The 14,700-nt window shown below is 35.8% G+C and overlaps 1 protein-coding gene across 2 annotated transcripts in view; it reads left to right on the forward strand.

The window, feature by feature from the left end:
• Positions 1-14,309, forward strand: part of LEPR (leptin receptor) — a 229,277-nt gene extending 214,968 nt beyond the window's left edge. Inside the window, exons 18-20 of one of the 2 annotated variants that reach the window (XM_004369025.1) lie at positions 3,485-3,590; positions 4,690-4,765; positions 13,184-14,309. In XM_004369025.1, coding sequence (XP_004369082.1) covers positions 3,485-3,590; positions 4,690-4,765; positions 13,184-14,008 — 1,007 coding nt within the window. In that variant the 3' untranslated portion in view covers positions 14,009-14,309. Of the gene's footprint in view, positions 1-3,484; positions 3,591-4,689; positions 4,766-9,912; positions 10,304-13,183 lie in introns of those variants that run through there. The other variant, XM_004369026.2, reaches the window with a different exon arrangement.
• The last annotated feature ends 391 nt before the right edge of the window (positions 14,310-14,700 follow it).

A 14,700-nucleotide genomic window follows, 5' to 3' on the forward strand; every position in this document is an offset into this window, starting at 1 on the left:
CGAGTTAGACTGCTGTTCACCTGACCTAGAATTCATCCGTTTGTATAGGTCAAGTAAATATTTAGTAGATTTCCTATTTCACTCCTAGAGACACCATGACTAAGTAGCCAATGCCATAAGTCCATAAGAGTCAGACTATTCTGATTACTGCTTTGACTCCTCTGTCCATTACTGTAACCACGCCCACCTTGTCTTTGTCGATTGAGTGCTGCCACTTGGCCCCTACTACTACCGGGTCCAATCAGCCCCATTGTAGTTAGGTGTCTTAATTCAGTTAGGGCAGTTCCCACTGTCAAATCTGACTTACATAAAATAGCAATCACAGCAGTCTTCAAGGATACTGGAGCTCCCTTCACAAATTTGTTCCTCACAGTTGTGGTAAAAGGTGTGTCCTCTGAACACTCCATGTGTGGGTCTGTGGGTCCACTCTAGCATGCCAATTTCCCTAAGCCTTTGGATACCTTCTTCTACAGTATACCAAGGCAGGTCTGGTACTTCATCTTGATTTAGTGTCAGCCACCTTGTAATCCATGCTTCAGCAACCCAACCAAGTAAACTATTAGATCCTTTCCTAACTTCTCTAGCTGAAACATTGAATGAACAATCTGTGCTTAGTGGACCTGTATCAATAAACTCAGACTGATCCATCTTTATGTTCCTTGCACCATTATCCCACACCCTTAATAGCCATTCCCACACATATTCCCCAGGTTTCTGTTTGTACACATTAGAAAAGTCAAGTAGTTCTTTTGGAGTGTAGCGTACCTCCTCCTGAGTCACACTTTGTACTTCACCTTTTGGGGCTCGCTGGGACTTAAGACTAATTATAGGTCTAGAAGCGAGAAGGTAGTGTGGAATTGTTTTGAGAACATTCGGCATTATCTTGTAAAGGATCTGCCTCAGGCGATGCTCCAGGCAATGACTCAGGCAACGGCTCTTTAGAGGCAGCTGGGCTAGGGCTAATCTCATTAGATGGGAGTGGAGGGGCTAATGGTTTTTCTGGGCAGGGTGGTTTAGCAGACAAACCTGAAGTAATCTCTTCAGATGGGACTGGCTCTGCTGGCAAGAGTGATTCAACAGAATTTATGGGCTCGGTGTCGCCAGTTTCCTGATTATCTGCCCATATGTGCCCATCCCAAGTCTCAGGATCCCATCTCTTCCCAATCAATGCCCTTACCTTCTTAACTTCAGACACCTCTCGAGGTTTGCAATTGAGCTGGCGTTGTATTTCAGCCACTCTTACAGTAAGACTCTGGGTTTGGTTTTCAGCAATTTCAGCTCTGTTACTACAAGAAATAAGACTTTCTTTCAAAGCACAAGTGGAAGCCTTGAGGTCAGGTATGCAGCACTTGATCCTTGACTCTGAAGCCCTGAGTGCATCTCTTTCCTTCACCAGTTTGTCTAGCGCAAGTAGGACAAACCAACCAGCTTCCTTATACATCTCATTCTGACAAAGCTGTAGAAATATATCACACATGTGATCACCCTGAGCCTCGCCTTTCACCAATACCTGATCTACTGGTGGTGATATTTTGTGTATTTGTATTGCCACCTCCCTCCATGGACTAGCAATGACCTCTTTACTGCTAGAAGCAGAGTCATCAATGTCTTTAAGACTAACCAGACTTGAGAACCAATTTAGAAAACTCATCCTTACAGTTTTGTTTCTCTAGAACCACTCCCGGTGCCAAAATGTCTTAGGCTGGGTTCTCTAGAGAAGCAAAACCAGTGAAGTGTATAAATATATATATAGAGAGAGATTTATATCAAGAAAACAGCTCACATGATTGTAGAGGCTAGAACGTCCCAAGTCTGTGGATCAGGGTAGAGGCCTCTCCCAAGTCACGGAGCCACAGAAGCTGGCAAGCCCAAGATCGGCAGGTCAGAGAGCAGGGCTCCTGCTCACAGGCTGTGCAGATCAACGAATCCCAAGTTCAGCAGATAAGCTGACAGCTCAAGTCCCAAGAACTGGAGATGAGGCAACAGGAGGCAGCTGCAGGATCCAGAGAGAGGAAAAAGCCAGAATGTCTGCTTATATTCAGATGCGGGCCACACCCTCAAGGAGACTTCTTTCATCTGATTGGCTACTCACAGTATATTCAGTCATGGGAGTGATTACATTAAAACACTGAGAATCATGGCCCAGCCAAGTTGACACACAATCTTAACCATCACACCAAGCATTATGTGCTTCTCCAGGGACTGGTCCTTCCTGATAACACGTCCAAAGTATGTGAGACCAAGTCTCACCATTCTTGCTTCTAGGGAGCATTCTGGCTGTACTTTTTCCAAGACAGATTTGTTTGTTCTTCTGACAGTCCATGGTATAGTCAATATTCGTTACCAACACCATAATTCAAAGGCATCAATTCTTCAGTCTTCCTTATTCATTGTCCAGCTCTTGCATGCATATGAGGCGATTGAAAACACCATGGCTTGGGTCAGGCACACCTTATACCTCAAAGTGACATCTTTGCTTTTGAACACTTTAAAGAGGTCTTTTGCAGAAGAGTTGCCCAGTGCAATAAGTTTTTTTATTTCTTGACTGCTGCTTCCATGGGAGTTGACAATGGATCCAAGTAAAATGAAATCCTTGACAACTTCAAGTTGTGTTATTAACAAATATTTATTGAATGCTGTTCTAAGCACTGAAGATTGAGCAATCAACGTGAATCTCTGCCCTTATGGAGCTTAAATTCTGGTACTCTCATGGGAGTGACAGACAATAATATATAATTATAATATAATATATATAATGTATAATATAATATAATTATAATAATGTATAACAATGTCAGAAATAAGTGGAAACAAACAGTGGTGATGTTTGCACAACATAGTGAGTGTGATTAATGCCACTGGATTATACACTTGGAAATGGTTAAAATGGCAAATTTAGTGTTGTATATACTTTCCCACAATTTAAAAAGAAATAAGTGTCATGAAGCAAAATGAGTTAACGTGTGGTGTTTTAGTTAGGATGGCCAGAAATGGTCTTTCTATGGAGGTGATTTTGATTAGAACCCTGCAAATACAAAGCTGAAGAGCATTCCAGGTAAAGTGTTATCGTGTGCAAAGGCCCTGAGGAGTGAGCATGCTTGGTGGTTCAAGAAACAGCAAGGAGGCCAATGTGTCTGGAGTGAACAAGATAGAGATTGGCAGGTGTTGTAGGCTGTGCTTAGACATCTATGATAAGTATTTCACTTGGCACTTTGATTCATGTAACCTGAAAATGATCAGGTAAAGAGGATTGGTAAATAAGTAATTTTGAAAAAAAGTCTTACTAAATTACAGTAATATTGAACAACAATAATACTTACCTTATAAAAGTGATCATGACTGTACTTTTATCTTCCTCTTTTTTATTTTTACATTTTTAAAGGCACTACATATTTGTGATAAAATGAAAAAATAATTTTTTATGCAGAAAATTATTAACATTTTCTGAAGCTTCTGAGTTGTCTGAATTGTATTTCTTTTTCAGATGATATTGAAAAACACCAGAATGATGCAGGTCTATATGTAATTGTGCCAATAATTATTTCCTCTTCAGTATTACTGCTTGGAACATTGTTAATATCACACCAAAGGTATTGTACTTGGTATTAAGAATCTTTATGCAAAAGCCCTTGAACATATTTAAACTTTGATTTGAAACCCAAATCAGAAGCATTAAAGTACTCTAAATATTCCTATATGTATTCAGTATACAATTAAGATGTCGTAAAAAGGAATGACCTATTTTCAGGAAACAACATTTTGTTTTGCTAGGATAACATGAACCTCATGGAAGAATTTAATTTTTTGTATGTATACATTTTAGGAAATAACAATCTTATTATAGGAAGTATGTTCCTGGAGGCAGCAAAAATGGCTTTTAGAGCTCTGCAATTTGGGTTGAGGATTCTTAGTGGTGAAGATTGACCCGGAGTAGTGACTTCATTTACGATTAGTAGGCACTCTGCTTTTTAAGGATCAGGACTGGGTGGCTCCAGTCTGTCTGGTTTGTCAGGAAAATAGTCTTGAATGCCCTGGAAGGTTTTATGATGTCACGTCACTTCGTTCTGAGCTGTCAGAACCATGAGATCGTTTCACACATGCCAACTCTCTGTAGAAACTTTTGTCCTTTAGCAAAAAAAGAGGGGGAGGAGATTTAAGAATTTAAATTTATCATTCAGTCAAGTGAGCTGATAGGCCCACATCAAGTAGCATTGTTTCTGAAACCCACTTGCAGGCTATTTAAAAAAAAAAAAACTTTTTTTTTTCTCTGAGTACAGTGTTTAGCCCAGTGCCTGGCATATAGCTTTCAATAAATGTTGGCTCTTTTGTTATTACAGTGATTATTAACTTTTGTCTATATAGAAGTTTAAGGTGCCCTGGTGGCACAATGGTTAAGCACTTGGCTGCTAACCAAAAAGTTGATGATTCGAACCTACCAGCTGCTCCGTGGGAGAAAAGACCTGGTGATCTGCTCCCGTAAAGATTACAGCCTAGGAAGCCCTGTGGGACAGTTCTACTCTGTCATGTAGGATAGCTATGAGTCGGAATCAACTCAGCAGCACACATGGTATAGCATATGAAATGAATCTGACCCTACTGAGGTGGATTAATTTCTAGTTTGTACATCTATTAGCTGTTAGCATTTTTAGCATTAGTGTTTTCCTCTAATACCTTGTTTATCCTTTGTAGAATGAAGAAGCTGTTTTGGGAAGATGTTCCAAACCCCAAGAATTGCTCCTGGGCACAAGGACTTAATTTTCAGAAGGTCTTTTTTTCAGATTTTTAAAAATCTAGAATATTTAAGATTACATTTTAGATGACATATGGCTTTTAGTGGCACAGTGGTTAAGAGCTACAGCTGCTAACTAAAAGGTTGGCAGTTCAAATCCACCAGCCGTACTTTGGAAACCCTATGCGGCAGTTCTGCTCTGTCTTATAGGGTCACTGTGAATTGAAATTAACTTGATGGCAACCAGTTTGGTTTTGGTTTGGTATGACTTCTAGAGCCTTAAACATTTTAAAGTTTAAAAGTTCTTTTTTTTTATTAAATTCATTTTAATGAGTCTGTTTTTAACCTATTCTATATTTTCAAGAATAGCAGGATGCAGGAATTTAAAAACAGGAAGAAAGAAAATTCAGCTGGTAGTTTAGCATATGAGAGTTGACAAAACATTATACCTTCCTTCTGTGTCACAGTGCATGATAAAATAAATATTAGAATGTTATGAGTCAAATCTGATGGAGAATATATGTCTAGATACCCATTTTTGGTATAAACCATTCGTCCTCAGGCAAAAGGTTGGAATCAATATTTTTAATCCCTATAATTATTTTCACAATTGTTTATAAATAAATTAAAAATATATAAACAACCCTATCATTAAGCACTGTAATCTGAAAAATGCAATTATTATAATAACACATTTATACAGATAGTTCCATTCATGCTAAAGTACTTTGTAGACAATAAATTATGTTAAAATAATTTTTACTTATTTCTATAATAGAATTTCTCAAAAAGCTCTAGAGTTCAACCAATATTTTATTAATTCTCAGAAATTTCCTTGAAGCAAGGCTGATTCCCCCTGCCATAAAGTTAGTAAAATAGAATTTAGTCTTCATGTGAAAAATCTACATAATTTTTAAAACAATGACCATTTGGAGATTATTCAGCAGTCACAGTTATTGCATCTTTATTATTAGTCATTTGCTAAAAAGTCTTCAATGGTTGCCTTTTAGCTACAAGATAAAGAATAGTTCCTTGAGGCTAATACTCAAAAACAGCTCTGCAATTTGTTTTCAACCTACACATACAATTTTTCTGTCCCTGGACCTTGATTATGCTTTTACTGTTTCCTTTTCACCAGTACAGACCCCTCCACATCAATGAAGATCTTGCTGTTGGCTCATCTTGCCTCAACATTTCCTTTAACAAATGTAGCTCAAAACAACTTCTCCCCATGTACATGTCTAGAGCATTTTGTTGTTTAACGTCTTGTAGATAGTGCCTTGAGTTCAAGGACTCTGGTGTATCCATCACAAATATTTGTTGAACTTCTCTGGCTTTGTGCAAGGTATTAAACTAGGTACTCAGTAACTATTTGCTGGTAACTCATAGTAATAGTATGGCTATTAAAATACATTTATATTTATTTATGTGTAAATCACTGTGATATATACTTTTGCGTTCCTTATGATTTTTACTTCAGTTCTTAGTGTCTCAGTTTCCTCTCCTATAAAATGAGGATAATAGTACTTACTTCATAAGGTTGTTTTGGGGGTTAAAGAAGATAGTACCTGTCACATAATAAGGTCTCAGCAAATGTTAGTTGTCTTTATGTTACAGTATTATTTTGCACTATTTTACTTATTTTGAATTATTATTCTTTCATTTACCCTGTGGGGTAGGTATTATCTCCATTTTGTAAATGAAAAAAATGAAACTTCAGTAGTAAGCTGGATTAGGATTTGCTGACTCATGTGTCTAACTCTGGAGCCTGTGCTATTAGTCTCTGTCCTCTGTAGCAGTGGCTTTCAACTCTTTTTGACCGTGACCCACAGTAAGAAATACATTTTATCTTGCAACCTAGTACACACATATAGATACGCAAAACTGAAAAAAAGAGATGTATGAAAGAGTATTTATTCTTGCTACTTGTGGTGCCCTCTATTTTTTTTTTTAATTCTATTTCATTTTTTTAAATGCTAGTTGCAACCATTTAATGAATGAATGGACCAGTCAATAAGTAATATCCTAGACAACCACCATCACAAAAGTTTAAATTGTAATCTTTCAGCAGAAGAGATACTAGCCTGTCTTTGGACCAGGCAGCAGTAGAGTTTTAAATATAATCATTCATTTTGTAGAAATTTCACTTTGTCTGAGTCTAACCAGTCACATGCCCATATTCTCTTCAGTTATGCTCTTGCTCCCTATAAACCACGGAGTTTCTTTTAAGTACAACAGAGTTGCTGATTCTTTTCAATTAATAAAACACTTATTACTCTCCTTCCTCTTCCATTATAAATTTATGCAGTAATATTTATTGTAGTTATAGTAATATTTAAGCCCTCTATTTTTATTTGTTATTCATTCAGTTGTTCAACAAGCACATAATAAATACTTACATGTAAGGCTAGGCTGTTGCTAGGCTCCGGGAAAACAGATTTTTAAAAGCTTCTCCTTACTATCTAGAAATTAAGACAGTGGGATTACAGAAGTGTGAGTGGTTGGATTGAAAAGTAGCTTAGATAGAACTTGTCTTCTTTTCCCTCTCCAAAATAGTTTATTCGTTTTTTTCATTTACTCATTTGTTCATTTCATTCATCCATTTGAGTGCTATTTATTGAATATCGATTCTATGCCTGTGACTGTGTTAGGCCCTGAGGTTATAATGGTGAGAAAAACATGAGAAAAACAGAAACTCCTGGAGTGTATAGTCTAGTGAGGAAGATAAGCATTAATCAGTTTACCACAGAAATAACTACGTAATTGTAAACTACGTGTTGTGAGAGAAAGGGACCCAGTGTACTAAAAGCTTATAATGTAGGGACCTGGCTTAGTGTGTGGGTTGGGGATGAGCCAGTGAAGGTAGGAAAGTGGCATTTGAGCCATGATAATGGAAGATGAATAGTCATTAACTAGGTTTTGTGGAGGTGGGTAGAGTGCAGGCAAGAGGACGTACAAATGCAAAGCCCTGTGGAACGCAGGACCACAGCACATTCAGAAACTGAAAGTGGGATGACTAGAAGACAAAGAATAAGAGGGAGATTTTTTTTCTTAAATATGAAAATTTTTCTTTAAAAAAATCTAAATACCTATGTAAGTAAAATTTTAAAAGCTTCACTATACCTACAATATAGCTAACAGTATACCTACATCCTTTCACTATGTAAGTGTATATTAATGCTGGGAGTAACCATTTTACTGTCTTTTTATTTTTTGATTAACTGCATCCTTATGGTGCAAACGGTTAATGTGCTTGGCTACTAACCGAAAGGTTGACAGTTCGAGTCTACCCAGAGGCACCTCAGCGGCAACTGGTTTTTCTTCATTTACCTTCCTCTCCTGTATTCAGTTGGGCAGATTGGCTTTCTCCTCCCCTGCAGCCCGCTCTGGCTATAAACTAGATCTGCAGCTTCGTTTGCTCATCTTCTTTGGTCTACACTCTTTCAATTGCTTTCCATCTTCTAGAAATGAATTGAAATTACACATTATCCCTCTCACATTATCTTTTTTGTTGTGGGTGTCTGCTTGATTTATTCATATACTTTCATTCTAACAGTCTCTACAGAGACTGAAGAGACTCATAGATGTTCAATCTGCCATCTTGAACCAGAAGCACACTCCTCTATTACACTTCTCTTGATATTTTAAAAATCAGAAATGTAAAGGTTGATTTCTTGCTGTAAGAAAATATATTGTAGTAACTCAATAGCCTTGCCTTTTTTTTCTCATTCAAATTTACAATATAAAAGACTTTAACCTTCAAAAAAAATTTTGTATCTTTTTCTTTAACATTTTTGCCTAGCCTATTATTTCTTCCTCTAAACTCAAAGGAACTGGTTTTTTTCCCCCTTAAAGACATTTGTGAGGGTTGGTAACATATTCTGTTCTTCTTTGATTCACCTTTAATTTATTCCATTTCTTCTCACTGTTTACTGATTTTATAAATATTTTTCTCATCGTATTTTTCTTTTTCTAACGCTGATGCTTTGCTATCTACATTTATGTCAGCTTACACAGAAGCACTCTCCACTTAGCAACTTATTTCAGGAGTGCTAAAACTAAAACCAAATGGATTTTTCCTTGGGATCTAAAGATTGTTCTGGATTCCTCAGCCTGCAGTAGGCCTCCAAAGAAGAAGCTCAACAACTTGAGGACTCCCACAACACCATCCTCACAAATCTAGATCTCTGAAATTTCATTCCTCAAATTGCAGCAATGACCTTGCAAAAGTGTGGAAGAGCTGACACGGTTTCAAATTACAAGTTTTGTTTACAAGTAGCTGTCTTCTCTGTGCCCCAAAATACATTGCTGGGCTTAGAGGTATATATTTTACTCCCCTAAAATATACCTTCAGTTTTGTTTATTTTCTTGTTTTTCCTAATATTTATATGTATGTCATTGGGTAACCAGGACACAGGACAGAGTATGTGAGTTAATCAGCTCATCTTCATCATAGCAAATAGAAAAAGTAAAACAAGGAACATGTTCTCCTGCAGATTTGTTTGTTTGTTTGTTTGGGATTTTTTTTTCATTTTGCATTGTATTACAGAAATATTACTGGACTAGAAAAGAGAGGACTCAAGTTAGGACCCCCACTTTGCTCTAATTAGTTGTGTAACTTTAAGCAAGTAATTGAGGTCCGCTGAAATTTCAGCAGACCTCAATTGCTTTGTTGAAAATAAAGGAGACTTAGACCAGGTGATTTCTTAGATTTTTTCATATTAAAAAAAATCATCATGATAATGATTCTATGATGCTTTCTTCACTGTTTTTGCTCTTCTTTCCCTTTGTTTTTTATTTTTGTTTTCACTGCTCTACGCTTTTACTCTTTCTTGTTCTAAACTCTCCAATCTTCTTGTTTTTCCCTCCGTTTTATTTTTCCATCTCTTTGTTCTTCTCTGCTTTTACTTATTCTGTTATTCCTCTATCAGTTTTTCTTTTCTGAGAGGTAATTAAGACTATCCATACAATAGATACTAAGGCATCTATTAAGAAAATCAGAGCGGTGACTTCAGTGCAAGATTTTACCCTTTCTAAAAAGACACGTTACTGTAATATAATGCAAGGATTTATAGTCCAGAACCGTGCCTGACAGGAAATGTTTTTGAAATCTTTTATCTTTTACTTTCTGAGTGATTTTTTTTTATTTTACTTTCTTACTTTGTTTTATTTTATCTAAACAGAGAACGGACATTCTTTGAAGTCTAATCATGATCACTACAGATGAACCCAATGTACCAACTTCCCAACTCTAGAGTATTAGAAGATTTTTACATTTTGAAGAAGGGGATCAAATCTAAAAGTTTTGGTTGAACTATTGAGAACTAACATATGGTGGGATTATGTTGATTTGGAACTTAAAATAGATTTGTAAATTTGAGGTCGAGGTATAGGTCTGAGTTCAGTTCACTTTGGATGTATGATTAATTTTCAGGTCACCTAAAGTTTAAAAAGTAATATTCATGATTTTGTGTTGTGAGATTTATCATTTTTCTGCTCATAAAACATTAAAAAAAATTCATGACTATTGCTGTCATCACATATCTGTTAGGTATTATCATAGGTATATCATAGGTAATGCTGTGACCCCCAGAGGTGAACCCCAAAACTGCCGGCTGCTGACACATAACTTTGCAAATATAATGGCTTTTTAGCATCAGAGTGCAGTGGGAGTATTTAGTTTCTATTTTTATGTCCAAGTTTTTCTGTCTTACATTCCTTATAGATACTAAATTGATCCATTTGGGTGTTCTTTTGAATGTTTTGTAGCTTTTACCTGTATTTAACTTTGGTCAATTTGAGAATTTCAGTTTTCAATAGCCTTGAAAATGGCTGAAGTGCTAACTTCCATTTCAGTTCAAAGAAGGCCAGAATTGTGGTTTGCGCTGGTCACAGGCCAGTAGAAGTTACAGTTTCTATCAGGATGACCCTACGCACCGAGGTCAGATTGACCAGATCAGGAAAGAACAGCCTCCAACCCAGTCTCCTTTGAAATCCTTGTCTCAATCTAATCTATTTCCACAGAACCACCCAAGACTCTGGCACACAGGAGAGGGAACAGTGATGTAACAAAGGGAGACTCTTAGGAGCTTTTAGAAATAGTTTATGTTGAGGACAGAATTTTTCTCTCTGAAAAAAAGACGGCCTACTTGGTCTATGAATTCAGTATTCTAAGTGTACTGTGTTGCTCATATTCAAACCAAACCAAAGCTTCTGTTTGATGAACTCTAATAATATTCAAATTGAGGATATATATGAATCACTTATACTTGGCTTTTATTCATAGTTTTATTTGAATATTAAAAAACAAAACAAAACTTGAAAACAGAAGAACGTGTCCTTTTTCCCCCTTCATTGACTATTAATAGATGCCATTGGAATGGGAAATCAAAGTGTGAAATTATGGAAGGATATTCTTTCATTCTTACCAGCTGAATACATATTTAATATGTGTCAAGGCTGTTCTTCTAAAATCTCAAAAAAATTAGGTGTGGATAGTGATTGAAGTGATTTTTTTTAATGAACATACTTTTAATAAGAGTTTATGACCCATTTATAAATTATATTTCAATAATATATGAGTGTGTGATTTTTTACTAATCATCAGTGAAATCTTCCGTTTGGATGCATTTGAAGACATTTGGTTTCAACCAATTAATTCCAAATGTGAAGTGTTAGAAAGCATAAAATATGTCAAACACATAATTTGAAGAACATATGTGTGCCTGACTATATACTATATACTATTTGTATGTAATTTTTGTTTTCATACCCATAGTATGTAATTCATTTATTTTATGGTCTTAATTTATAAGTTAAGACCAACTTCATTTAAATTTTAAGAGAGTTCAATGCATATATGATAGAAATCTTTAAGAAAAAACAAAAGTGAGCAAACAAATATCATAACACCTAATTATAAATCTTCAGAAAGAAAATAGGCACAGTTTTCTTTTCATACATTACTTTCCTAGAGTGACGAAAAAAGTTGTATTAACACAATATTTCTCATTATGCAATCTTTTAGTATCTATATAAGTCTATTCTATTACTATTTAGTTTTCAATGTATTTATTCTTTTGTGGTTTTAATCACTAATATGTTTAAGAGTTTGAAACTATGCTAAATGAATTGTATTTTTATATGTAATACATTTGCCATTATGAAAAATTGTTTGATATGCCATTATTTCAGGCAATAAATCTGAATTTATTATATTAGTTTTAAAAATGTAAATTTCAAAAATTTAATTTTATATATGATATAAAATGAACACATTTTCTATACTGCAATTTAGTTTGTTAATTTTTCAATGTTATGTATCCACAGTATTTTTCATTTTGCATTTATTTTTTCAATGTGTTTACGATGTATGAGTTAAGCTTTTTACACATAGAGTCTTAATTTGTAGCTGCTTGGCAGGATTTTTGTTGTGATGTACCACTGTTCCTATAAAAAATATGATGTGCATTTGTCTTGTGTATTTGTCTTCATTCCACATGTCCCATAATATATATTTTTATATGAAGTTATTTATAAGTAATAGTAATTTACAAGTCTGTGATCATCTCTTTCACCATCATCGTTTTCAACAAATAATTTATATTCTTATTTCAGATAGTCTAAAGCAAATTCTCAATATAGTGTAAGACAGGTTCTTAACAGTCACAATTATTTTGCCTTCAGATCACTTCTTACGTCTTGATATAGTTATTTTAACTATCTTTTGACATGTTGTTTTGCTGATTTGATTTTATTCCAATATACTTTTTTATTTGGAAGGCTTAAATTTTCAGTATGTGGGGACCTAATTTAAGGAGCCCTGGTGGTGCAGCGATTAAGCACTCGGCTGCTAACCAAAAGGTCAGCGGTTGTAACTTACCAACTGCTATGAGAGAGAAAGATGTGGCAATCTGCTTCTGTAAAGATTTACAGCCTTGGAAACCCTATGGGGCAGCTCTACTCTGTCCTATAGGGTCGTTATGAGTCGGAATTGACTCGATGGCAGTGGGGTGGGGGGTTGGGGAACCTAATTTGCTATAAAACATTAGGAATTCTTTAGAAGATAACACTTTCATTTATAATAACTGCTGTTTATTAAGAGCTAATCATTTTCAGACACAATTAATAAATGCCACAATGCCATAAAGTAAGCATTGAACACATTGTTACAGATGAAGAAAGTGAAAGACAGAGAGAGAGGTTATAATGGACTTTCCTATGGTCATGGAATTAGAAGGACTCAAACCTAAGTCTGGTCTCGTTCCACTTTTAAACACTATCTATGCTGCCTCTCCATTATGGTTTTTAATGTATCTGTTTCAGTCCAAAACTAGTTATTTTGTGGTTGACTTATGTCCTTTATTATTAATCCTTCTACACTTCCATTTCTTTAAGCATGCCACAGCAAAGCAAAAAATTTAATTAAGCATTAAAATATGTCTTTTCTTTTAGCCAGAAACGTTTGAGCATCTTTTTATCAAGCAGACAGAATCACTGACATTTGGTCCTCTTCTTTTGGAGCCTGAAACCATTTCAGAAGATATCAGTGTTGATACATCGTGGAAAGATAAAGATGAGATGGCGTCAACAACAATGGTGTCTCTGCTTTTGACATCTCCAGATCTTGTAAAGGGTTCTGTTTGTATTAGTAGCCAGTGCCACAGTACTAACTTCTCTGAAGCTGAGAACACCAGGATAACCTGTGAGGATGAGAGCCGGAGACAGCTGTCTGTTAAATATGCCACACTTGTCAGCAACTCTAAATCAAGTGAAACTGATGGAGAGCAAGGGCCTTTAATTAGTTCAGTCAGCAAGTGCTTCTCTAGAAAAAATTCACTAGTGAAGAATTCTTCTAGTAGCTCGTGGGAGATAGAGACTCAGGCATTTTTTATATTATCAGATCAGCATCCCAATATAATCTCACCACAGCTTACATTCTCAGAAGGATTTGATGAACTTTTGAAACTGGAGGGCAATTTCCCTGAAGAAAATAACGATGAAAGGTCTGTCTGTTACCTAGGGGTTGCCTCACTCAAAAAAAGAGAGAGTGGTGTGCTTTTGACTGATGAGTCAAGAGTGTTGTGCCCATTCCCAACCCACAGTTTATTCACTGACATCAGGATTCTTCAGGACAGTTGCTCACATTTTGTAGAAAATAACTCCAGCTTAGGAACTTCTGTAAAGAAGACGTTTGTTTCTTACATGCCTCAATTTCAGACTTGTTCTGCTCGGACTCAGATGATAATGGAAAATAAGATGTGTGACCTCACTGCCTAACTTCACCCAAAATAACTATTAAGCTTTATGCTAGAATGGATCATATGAAGTGTAATATATTCCATTATAGTTGTGGATAGGGGAGAGAAAAGAAAGCTGTCAGAGTTGAATTTGAAAGTGACTGTTCCAAAACTAATGGCCCTCTCTCGGTGATATAGACAAAGAATATAAGGAAGCCTTCATGAGTCTAGCCATGTAGACAGACTCTTCTGATAATTCTTTTCACAAGCCAAGAATGGGACAGGCTCCAATGGCTTGTTTCTAGCCAAAATTCAGCCCAACAAATACCGTCTTTTGTGAGCGTTTGATCTGTGTAGAAAGAACTGAAAGAAGACTTCAAACTAACACCTATGCGGTGTAACTTTTTTTCAGGTGTGTGGTTGTTTTACCTTGAGTTGTCTTTGTTTTACACACACAAACACTAATTTATACCTAATTGATATCCTTGTGCATTTTAAAAGTATGTTATATGTTTGTATTTTGTGCTACCAGACTGATTTTGAGTTATTTCAATTCAGCAAACTTGCCTTGAGCACTTACTCTGTGGTAGGTTTTCCACTAAACGTTAAAGAGAAGATTTAACTCTAGTCTAAAGAGATATACTTGTGAAGAATGACAATTGTATACCAAATCTAAGGTACCTATGCACCATAGGATGAAACCACCTCTAAAAATGGCAGTCCCCAAAACAT

This window comes from Trichechus manatus, unplaced genomic scaffold (assembly GCF_000243295.1).
Source record: "Trichechus manatus latirostris isolate Lorelei unplaced genomic scaffold, TriManLat1.0 scaffold00003, whole genome shotgun sequence".
Lineage (NCBI taxonomy): Eukaryota > Metazoa > Chordata > Mammalia > Sirenia > Trichechidae > Trichechus > Trichechus manatus.